The 11,538-nt window shown below is 39.1% G+C and overlaps 1 protein-coding gene across 1 annotated transcript; it reads right to left on the bottom strand.

Moving 5' to 3' along the window:
* Positions 1 to 10,522: 10,522 nt before the first annotated feature.
* LOC131606535 (non-specific lipid-transfer protein A-like) lies at positions 10,523 to 11,538 on the bottom strand. The gene is made up of 2 exons (XM_058878748.1): positions 11,147 to 11,538; positions 10,523 to 10,873 (listed from the first exon to the last, which is right to left on the bottom strand). Exons 1-2 carry the CDS (start codon positions 11,482 to 11,484, stop codon positions 10,864 to 10,866), a joined length of 348 nt encoding a protein of 115 aa, XP_058734731.1. The 5' UTR covers positions 11,485 to 11,538; the 3' UTR covers positions 10,523 to 10,863.

Here is an 11,538-nt window from a genome sequence, read left to right as displayed (position 1 = left end):
TGCTTGCCCGTGTTGGTTCTTTTCTTTGGTGGCATGATTTGTACCTACAAGAGAAAAATGCAAAACGAAAAATTTATGGATTAGAGGAAAAAGATACCGTAGGGTTGAAGAGGGTGAGGAGTGGAACAACTTTTGTGAAGGTTGATATGGATTTTGAGTAGTGTAGAAGGAGAAGTTGGGAGCTTTAGAGAAGAGTTTCAATGGGGGGTTAGGTTTTTGTGAGAGAGAGAGAGAGAGGTTGAAGAAGAGGGTTTATGAGAGAAGGAGGAAATAAAATAAAAAGAAAATAGGTTTATTGGCAAAAGAATCGTTTCTGATTGGATGGAAGAGAGGTGGGATGGGTGGGGTCCACGGGCCCATTTAAAAATTTTGAAAAAAAATTTGCACGCACAGGCAACACGGCCCGTGTTGCTCAACACGGCCACCCTGTTGCCTCACTGATTTATGTTTTGAAAATTTGTTGCTCCCAGAGGACGCGACACGGCCCGTGTTGTGCAACACGGCCACCCGTGTTGCTCCACTGTTTTCACCCCTTCTTTCCCTTTTTTTTCCATTTTTCGTCTGGGGCAACACGGCCCGTGTTACACAACACGGCCACCCTTGTTGCACCCCTGGTTCCTCTTCAATTTTTTTTTTCATTTTTCCTTGTTTGTCTTCACCTTGTATCCACCACTGGAATTAGCTTTTCCTGAAACATGAAAAAAAAACACACATAAAAGAAAACAACGAGAATACATTAGGGAAAATCCGTGGGTTGCCTCCCACGAAGCGCTTCGTTTAACGTCGCTTGGCTCGACGATAGTTCATCTTATCCTTTAAGATGAACACTGTGAATCAGACCACTTTCTTGTCCTTGATAATACGGCTTCACCTGTTGTCCATTCACTTTGAATGTATCCCCGTTGGTTTGATTTTTTAATTCTATTGCTCCATGAGGGAATACTTTGTGAATTAGGAATGGTCCTGACCATCGTGACTTTAACTTTCCAGGAAAAAGTTTCAATCTGGAATTAAACAGCAATACCAATTGACCTTCCCGCAGTTCCTTTTTCTGAATCTTCTGATCATGCCATCTTTTTGTTTGTTCCTTGTAGATTTTGGCATTCTCGTATGCTTGATTTCGGAACTCTTCCTGTTCATGAAGTTGAGTTGTTCGAGCTTCACCGGCTTTCAGAAAATCATAGTTTAGGAGTTTGGTGGCCCAAAATGCTTTGTGTTCGAGTTCCAGCGGTCGGTGACATGCCTTCCCATACACCAATTGATACGGAGACATACCTATCGGGGTCTTGTATGCTGTTCTGTATGCCCAGAGAGCGTCATCTAGCTTGGTTGACCAGTCTTTGCGAGAGGCACTAACAGTTTTTTCCAGAATTTGTTTTATTTGCCTGTTAGAAACCTCGACTTGCCCACTTGTTTGAGGATGATATGGGGTGGCGATCTTGTGTTTCACATTGTATTTTTTAGCAAATTCTCCATTAGGTTATTTAAGAAGTGAGTACCTTCATCACTGATTAGCACTCTGGGTACTCCAAACCTAGAGAAGATGTTATGCTTGAGAAAAGTCACAACCACTTTCGCATCTTTGGTGGGTAAGGCTACAGCTTCCACCCACTTTGATACGTAGTCAACTGCCACCAAGATATAATTCTTCCCGAAGGATGGTGGGAACGGTCCCATAAAATCAATCCCCCATAAGTCAAACAGTTCCACTTCCAACATAGCATTCTGAGGCATCTGATTTCGCTTTGAGATGTTACCTTTTCTTTGACATCTGTCACATTCTCGAACCACATGGTGAGCATCCTTGAATAAGGTCGGCCAGTATAACCCAGATTGTAAGACTTTCGCTGCAGTTCTATCTCCACTAAAGTGTCCCCCATAGTCTGAGTCATGGCATGCTTTTAGTACATCCCTTTGTTCCTCTTCTGGTACGCATCTTCTGACCAGACCATCTATCCATTTCTTGTATAGGAAAGGGTCATCCCATAAATAGAACCTGCAATCATGTAGAAACTTTTTCTTGCGGTTAGAATCAAAATCTTCTGGGATTACCCCACCTACCAGATAATTTGCATAATCGGCGAACCAAGGTGCACCAATAACAGCAAGGATATGCTCATCTGCGAATTCATCCAGTATTGGGCGTTTTTCCTCTGTTTCCTCGATAGGTGATATTCGGGAAAGGTGGTCTGCAACTGTGTTTTCGCATCCTTTTTTATCACGAATCTCCACATCAAACTCCTGAAGGAGTAAGATCCATCTCAGAAGCCTTGGCTTAGAATCCTGTTTGGCAAAAAGATACTTCAAAGCAGCATGGTCAGTGTAAACAATAACTTTGGAACCCAACAGATATTGTCTGAATTTATCAAAGGCATAAACAACAGCAAGCAACTCTTTTTCAGTTGTTGCGTAATTTATCTGTGCAGGGTTTAAAACATGACTAGCATAGTAAATAACATGTAACAATTTGTCCCTACGCTGTCCTAGAACCGCCCCTACTGCAATGTCACTTGCATCACACATGATCTCGAAAGGGAGAGACCAATCTGGGGCCACAACAATTGGTGCCGAAACTAGTTTTTTCTTAATTGTTTCAAATGCTACGGCACACTCATTATCAAAATTAAAAACCCTGTCCTTAACCAACAGAGTAGTTAAGGGTTTAGCTATTTTAGAAAAATCTCTTATGAACCGGCGGTAGAAACCCGCATGCCCTAAGAAACTTCGAATACCTTTCTCATTCATTGGTGGTGGTAGCTTTGATATGACTTCTATTTTTGCTTGGTCAACTTCTATTCCTTTGTGGGAAATTTTGTGACCCAACACTATACCTTCACGCACCATGAAGTGACACTTCTCCCAGTTGAGGATCAAGTTGGTCTGTTGACATCTTTCTAACACAAGAGCAAGATTAGTTAAACAATTATCAAAAGACTTACCAAAAACTGAGAAGTCGTCCATGAATACTTCCATATGCTTTTCAAGCATATCATCAAAGATGGCTTGCATGCATCTTTGAAAAGTAGCTGGAGCATTACATAACCCGAATGACATCCTTCTATAGGCAAAAATACCAAACGGGCAAGTGAAAGCCGTCTTTTCTTGATCTTCTGGTGCGACCGCTATTTGATTATACCCCGAATACCCATCGAGGAAGCAATAGTAATCATGACCCGCTAACCTTTCTAGCATTTGGTCTATGAAAGGTAACGGGAAGTGGTCCTTTCTTGTCGCCAGGTTTAGCCTTCTGTAATCGATGCAAACTCTCCATCCTGTTACTGTCCTTGTAGGGATTAACTCATTTTTCTCATTTTTTATTACTGTAGTTCCTCCCTTTTTCGGCACTACATGTACAGGACTCACCCAAGCACTATCAGATATAGGGTAGATCATCCCCGCATCTAATAGTTTCACCACTTCTTTTCTGACTACTTCCTTCATTGCCGGATTCAACCTCCGTTGAGGTTGGACTACCGGTTTGTGATCATCCTCCATGAGAATTTCGTGCATGCAAACCGTAGGACTAATACCTTTCAAATCGTCAATCGACCATCCCATGGCCCTTTTGTGCTTTTTCAGAACTTCAACAAGTTTGTTCTCTTGGATAACTTCAAGGTGTGAACTTATGATAGCCGGACATTTGTTTTCAGTGTCTAGGAAAACATATTTGAGGTTCTCCGGTAGTTGTTTCAACTCAGCCCCCTTCTTTGGTTCATCTTTCTTTTCCTCTACTAATGGTTGCCTTAAATCCTCCCACCGATTTTGTCGAGAACTTTTAAAGAAAGGTTTTGCCTCCATCATATTCAACACTTCTATCTCTTCTTCGTCAACCTCTTCAGTTTCGTTGAAAATTGATAAACTCAACACTCTTTCTAAAGGTAATTGTTGTGACTTCAAAGCATTCTCATTGTGAACAATTTGATCAATCACCTCAATATGTTGACTAGTAGCAACATCATCCTTGTATTTCATGGTGTTTCGCACATCAATTTTTAGCTCTTCATCATACACCTTCAAGGTCATCGTGCCCTCTTCTATGTCGATCAAACATCTCCCGGTCTCTAAGAATGGTCTCCCCAAAATGATCGGAATTTCTTCATCCTCTAGCATCTCTAAAATTACAAAATCCACTGGAAACACAAACTTGTCTATTTTTACAAGCACATCTTCTACTACCCCGTACGGTCTTTTTACGGAATGATCGGCAAATTGGAGTGTCATTCTTGTATCTTGAACTTTACCAATGCCCAATCTCTTGTAGATGGACAGCGGCATAAGGCTAACACTTGCTCCTAAGTCAATAAGAGCCTTTTTAAATGATCTATCCCCAATCGTACAAGGAATAGTTATAGAGCCTCGGTCTTTCTTCTTCACCGGAATCTTCATACCCTGCAAAATAGCACTACAAGTTTCAGTTAGAATAATTGGATCACAATCGGCTGTCCTTTTCTTGGAGATGATATCTTTCATGAACTTGGCATATGTAGGCATTTGTTCTAACGCCTCCAGGAATGGTATGTTCAACTCAAGTTTCTTAAACATTTCCAAGAATTTTTGAAAGTTTTTCTCGTGCTGCACTTTCTTCTTATTTCTTGTTGGAAAGGGTAATTTGATTTCCGGTTTTTGTTCACTAGTCTTCCCTTTAGTTGTTGGTTCCAACACACCTAAGTCTTCCACTTGTGCTTCATTCTCTTTTATTTCTACATCTACTTCAAGCAATGGCTCTCCTTCTTTAGCAATCTCCTCAACAACTTCTTTCGCTTTACCACTTCTAGTTACTATAGCGCTCGCATTATTATGGTCTTTGGGATTCGTAACTGTGGCACTAGGCAGAGCACCAGGTTGCTGAGGGCTTGCCAATTGTTGTGCTATTTGACTCATCTGAATTTCAAGATTTTTAATTGATGCTCCTGTATTCCGAAAATTACTTCTTGTTTCTTCTTGAAATTGGGAGCTTTAAGCAGCCATTTTTTCAATGGCGATCTCCCAATCTGCTTTTCTTGGCCCTTGTTGCTGGAATTGTTGTTGAGGTTGCTGATACGGCTGTTGATATGGTTGTTGTTGTGGTGGCCTATATTGCTGTTGTTGTTGTGGAAGACTTTGATACGGAGCAGCCCCTTGTTTTGGAACGTTCCCTTGTTGATCTTTCCAGGAGAAATTCGGATGATTCTTCCATCCTGGATTGTAAGTATTAGAGTAAGGGTTGTTCTGTTTCAAAAAGTTGATTTCTTCCACCTGCTGGGCTGTTACCACACAATGCACGGCAAAGTGAGGTCCTCCACATATTTCACAATTCACTGCTTGAATCGGTTGAACCGGCTGAACTTGAGCCACCGTTTGTTTTTCAAGAGCCATTTGTTTCATTCTACGCTCAACTTCAGCTGCGATCTGCTCTTCCATCTTAACAACTTGATTTGTCAACTTCAAATCAACTAACCCTTCTGGTTGATTTACACTGCGGTCATACAGCTCTAAGTGTTTGTTTGCTGCAATAGCATCAATGATCTTCTTTATCTCAGTGGTTGTTTTAAAATTCGTTGACCCACCAGCAGCTGTGTCAATTAGTTGTTTAGTCTTAAGCTTAAGACCATTCACAAAATTCTGCATTTGCTCGGTTGCATCCATGTTATGAGTAGGACATGCAACCAACAACCGCTTGAATCTTTTATATGCATCTCCAAGTGATTCTCCTTCCTTCTGTTTGAAATTAACTATATCATATCTCTTGCGGATATACACAGAAGCTGGAAAATATTCATTCAGAAATGTTGTCTCCATTTGTTGCCATGTTGTGATACTTCCAGCAGGTAAAGAGTAAAACCACTCTTCAGCATCGTCTGACAATGTAAATGGAAACATCACCAATTTCTTGGCTTCTTCAGAATGCCCCTCTATCTTTAATGACGTTGTCATAGTAAGAAACCTTTGTAAGTGCTTATTTGCATCTTCATTGATCCTTCCAGAGAATGGTTTCTTTTCAAGTTGTCTTATTGTTGCCGGGTGTAGCTGAAAATGGGCAACATTGACCGGTTGGTTAACAATTGTCATCCGGCCAAGAGGTGCATTTGCTCTTCCATAATCACCTAAAAGCCTTTCCACAGGAGGTGGGTCTTCGGCCATAGTTTCAGGTTCAGAATCTGAATGCTCAGAATGTATTGAATTAGTCTTCTCTGTTTCGGGATCTGAAACTATCAGCGGTTCTTCTTTTGCTTCTAGTTCTCTTTGTTTAGCTTCTCGGCGTCTTGCTCGAAATAATCTTTCTGGTTCTGCATCAAAAAGAAGTTCAGCTGAGGCCTTACCTCGCATACAAAGATTAGATGAATATTAGTATGAGCAATTCAAATAACAGAAAATAAAATTTTGGTTGCAGAGCAACAAAAATTCAATTGAATTATTATTTAACTTATATTTGGCAGTCCCCGGCAACGGCGCCAAAAACTTGATCGGAAAAATAGCAAGTGCACTATTTTTACGAAGTAGTAATAAAAGGTTAAAAACCAAGTATCGATCTCGAGGACTGCGTTGGAATATAAGTTTTATAATTATTCAATTAAATAAAAATTCAACTGGTGTTTTTGATTGAGTTATAATTTCTAAATGTAAAATAAAAATAGCAGAAAGAAAATTTAAGCCTTTTTCACTAATATGAGTAAATGCCAAGGCAAGGTGTGTAATTTGCTCTGTAATAACCCCGAATCCTTATTTGAGATCTTTTCAACAAGTTCATGATATTCAATTACTAAATCTTTAGAGTGTTTGCCCCTAAATCCTTATTGGGCAAACCTTTGGTTTTTCATCTATAAACCTAAGTCCTTAGAGATAACAGATAAAACCAAGCTTGTTTTCTATCAAGAGTTCTTAGTGACCATAGGGTATCCCTAGTCCTAGGTGATATCTACTATGGTTCAATTTAATACAAACCTTAACAATTGCGAGCCGGCAAATTGTTAATCACAGAACAATCTTTATTGGTCCGATAAAGAAGGCATTAAAAACAGTATAAAATCGAGTTGAATAACATAACCATGAAGTCGATCAAATCAGAATATCAAAGTCATTACAAACCAAATCAGGGACACCCCCTAGCATTGGGGGGTTTAGCTACTCATATTGTTCAAAAGAAATTCAAAAGTATCAAAGTTAAACATTACAGATAATTGGGGAATTTGTGATCTTCAATTGCTCTTGCTCATGAATGATCTCTCTTCTCCAATAATCTCATACGTTGCTCTGCTTCAGATTCAATTCCTTTGGTTGTGTAAAAGATACCACTTCTCTTCTCAATCCTTCACTATATAGTGCAAACCCTTCTTTTTAAGTCGGAAAGTACCAAAACGCCCTTCCGGATCACTTTTTGAGTGAAAATCATAAAAACATGAAAATCTGCGTAACAAGCCAACACGGGTCGTGTTGGGCAACACGGGTGCCCGTGTTGGTCCTCTGGATCCCTAAAAAACTAACTTGTGCTCAGTAGAAGCAACACGGGTCGTGTTAGGCAACACGGGTGCCCGTGTTGCACCACTGCTTTTCCACTTCTTCTTCTTCCTTGCCTGCCCAGCAACACGGGTCGTGTTACTCAACACGGGCGCCCGTGTTGCACTACTGACCTTATCTTTTCTTCTTTATCTTGCTCTTTACCTCCGACATTTCTTGCACAGGGTCGCGTGAAGAATTTCCTAGATCTGAAATACCATTAAACAACCAAACCAACGCATAAAATGGGAAAATAAACTCGAAAACTAACAAACGGATAAAACTTGCAAAAACAAACAAAATTACTTAAACAGATTAAAAAGACTATACTATGACATTAAGCAGTGCAAAATACCTGGATTATCATCAGGAAAGTGACAAAGACATAGTGATAATCGTGACCGATCACGGACAAACTGCAATTTATGCCTTCTCACCTCAATGATATGGAAATACAAAAGATCAAATCCAATTAAAATTATAAAATATAAAATAGAATACAAAATACAAACTCTTCAGGTTTGTACTTGATCTTTACGAGCAGAACAGGTGGCCAGCAATTGTGAGGCTTGAACTTCAGGACGGTTGAGAGAAAAAAGGTGGTTGTATCTACAAGGCACTCTGATGTCAAAGTTAGTGTTTGGACAACTAGGTTCAACAGAAAAGTGAGAGATTTTGGGTAAGAAAATGATTACCTTGCCCTCTAGGGTTAGAGGGCTATTTATAGGGCAGCTCTATGAAAACGGACTTCATCTTTTGAGGGCCCACGTGTGGTTTTTGGCCAGGAAACACTGATAACTAGCCGTTTCCGAGCACGAGGCTTCAGCGTGCTCGGTTATATCTTGCGTTTTCCCGGTGCAGGCCGAAGGAGGCTGTCGCGTGTTTGGATTAGAAAGCATTGGGCCAAAGAGTGGATTTGGCCAATTGGAATAATTAGGCCGGTCCGAAACAGGAGCCCCCCAAGTCGTAGCTTCCGGCCGTGGAAGTAACGACTTTAAGGAAGCTGGGCAGAGGAGCTCTGCCGGGGAGGATGACCTGGTGCCTCCGGTCGGGTCAAGAAAGCACGGGGAGAGGGACGGTTAGGCCGGGAGCTTGGAGGCGTGTCGCTTGGGAGTTAGCGGTTCGAGATACGTGTCACATTTAATGCATAATGATGACTAGTCTAGTCGTTGGATATTAGGGTTAATGATGATTCTTCCATTTACAGAGTTCACGTGCGGCGCGCATGACGTTTCTAGGCGCCTATAAATACTTTGAACTGTCTTCTTTTTCAAACTTTTCAAGCTTGTTCCCCGTGCGTTTCTTCTTCCTTCGCCGACCACGTCTTCCACCATGACGTTTCATCAGCTACAGTCGTCATTTTCATCAGGATCTTAATCGTAAGTTCACACCTTCGTCTCCTTTTGTTCCCTGTTTTTCCTTTCGACTGTCTAGAGACGTATGGAATGCGGTTAGGGTAGGGTTTTTTTAGCGTGACTTTAGATGCAAGTTCTGTGGTTTATTGGTGGTATACGGTGGAGATGACTGATTTCTCCGCCGTTGACGGTTGCGAATAGTAGGCTATTTGTTGTGAACTTAGCTTCTACTTAACTGATCTTTAGGGATTCTGTGTTTCCCTTAGTGTGTTTTTAGATTTGTCTCTGGAAGCATTGCCCTAGAGGCAATGTGTATGTTTATCCCGAGTCTGCGTGAGTGGTAGTTTGCTTGACGACCGATCCTTTAGGGAAGGGCATGGTCGGGGATCTTTCGTCCTTTGATCGTTTGTGCGCCCTTTCACTTTGAACAATGGTGGAAGGGTGGATTTGATTGTGCTGTCGAATTCACTATTTTCCCATGCTTTTCAGGTGATTATGGCCGATCAAGGACGCCCTTCAACTTCGGATTCGTCTACAGCGACGCCTCCGACCTAACGAGGGTTCTCCCCGGATTCCTGGATGCTGAGGGAGGTGCTCGAGACTGAGAGCCACTTTGTTGAGGACCGATTCTGAACAGAAATCTCTCTACTATTTTTTATACTCTCTCTACTTTTGAAATTTCTTTTTCATTAGAATTGTCATAGTGGGGAAAGGCTGAAAACCCATTTTGAGAGTTTTGTTGTAACTAGTGTTACGCTTAGATTTTTTTTCAAGAGTTTGATTCTCTTGTGTAATATCTTTTCTAGATGATTTAATGGTTGTAAGCTAATCTTTAAAAAACCTTCGAGTGAAGGTTTTTGAGCTAATCCTATGCAAAAGTTCTCTTTATTGTTGAATTTTCGTTGATTAATTTATTGTAAAAGATCCAAGTGTAGGAAAAGGCAGTTTGGGTTGATCATATAAAATATAAAGTCTGGTTTTAGTGAAAATCTCAAGAGAAATCTCATAGGGAAAAAAATAAGCCAAGTGATTATTCCAAACATGTATAAACCTCTGATGTAATTTCTCTATTCATTTTCTCTTTATTTTGTCTTGTTTATTTATTTTCCATTCCATATCTATATTATTCACCATCTTGTATCCACTTTATTGGTTCTATGTCTTTGCTTATTTATATGTTCAAATATAAACATTTTCAAAAATAAAAGATTTTATAAATTAATCTCAATTTTACAATATCACAACTCACCCCTCATCCCGCCTTGTGTTAGGATTCACTTGGTTAAGAAGTGGAATCACATGCTAACTTAGTTATAAGACTAATCTTTCGAAGATGTAAGAATGACTTCAAAGGATTGACTGTATAGATCCCCGTACTTTATTGGATAAGGATATACTTCTTGAAAAGAAAAGATGAGAATCCTCATAGAGGGGATGTGAAACAAGGTTATGTTGTTCCCTCACAACAAGTTAACGTTGTTGTGAAAAACAAAGATAGAGAAATTTCCTCAAAGAAGAAAAGGAAAAAAAGTAAAGAATTGTTTAAAGTCTAAAACTATTATCACCATTTCTCTGGAAAATGACGAGTTTTTGGGTGTTTCTCACTACAAGATTGCAAAAGAAATGTAGGAAAACCTTTAGGTTACCCGTTATTACAAACTCTTTAGAATAAAACTTGAAGAAAATATAGAGGATATAGAAATATGATTCATTCACATTGTTAATCATATGAGAACTTTATGTAAATTATTTTAAAAAGAGGATTGAGCTATTGTTTTTTCTGTTTGGGTTTTTTTGTCTAAATCATTGTTCTATTGGGTTGGAGTATCTCTTGTACTCATATTTTCAATATATTTTTATTTATTAAAAAACTAATTTTGTTATTTTTTTATAATTTTTATTTTCAAAAATAAACATTGACTAGAAAACATTAAATTTTACACCACCATAGAACATACTTATACAGGGTTTGTATTATTTTTATAAGAACAACCATGTGTCCACCCTGTTCAGTTTATTATTATCTCCATTGAGTTCAAGGAATGCTGCCAAACAAAACACAAAAAATAATATCAGCAATACAATAAAAAATAAATTTGTAAAACATATAGAAGTAAAGCAAGATTAAATTACTACTTTATCAACTATTTTTACACTTATTACAAAGGGTTGTATTATTTATAAAGCAATTTTTACAAAGACATCAACTTATAAATAATTTTCCATAACATTAAATATATATGTTTCTCTTCATAAAGAGTATAAATAAAATTATGTTAAAGTGTAATTTTATAAAGAAAGAAATATTGAAAACTTACTCATTGCAATTCATGGCTTTGCTTATAGGATAACCTAAGTCAACACCGCAACGTACTGGAACTGAGGCAATTAAATCATCTCTAACGTTAGGGTACTTGTTAGCAAATTTTTCCAAGCACTCACATGCAGCACGTCGTTCTTCAACAGTGGTTGCCGAATCTCTTATAGATCTAACGCCACTGCAACAACCAGCTGATGGCTCGTTAGCACCTTTGAGGAGATATGCCTCACAAGGGTGTACAGATGACTGTACTTGTCCGCAATCAAGAGCATTCCCTTGCTCGGTATTTAGGAGCAATAGGACTAGAAATATTAGAATCAAACTCAAATTCTTCATCTTGATTTTTTAAACTTACTTGTGTTTCAGTGTATCATATATGAAGATTGAAAG

Source organism: Vicia villosa, linkage group LG1 (genome assembly GCF_029867415.1).
Source record: "Vicia villosa cultivar HV-30 ecotype Madison, WI linkage group LG1, Vvil1.0, whole genome shotgun sequence".
NCBI classification, from domain to species: domain Eukaryota; kingdom Viridiplantae; phylum Streptophyta; class Magnoliopsida; order Fabales; family Fabaceae; genus Vicia; species Vicia villosa.
This window is presented reverse-complemented; position numbering and strand designations above follow the sequence as displayed.

What these genes read in the sequence shown, in the direction of transcription:
- LOC131606535 (XM_058878748.1), bottom strand. Translation starts at nt 11,484, where the DNA reads ATGAAGAATTTGAGTTTGATTCTAATATTTCTAGTCCTATTGCTCCTA.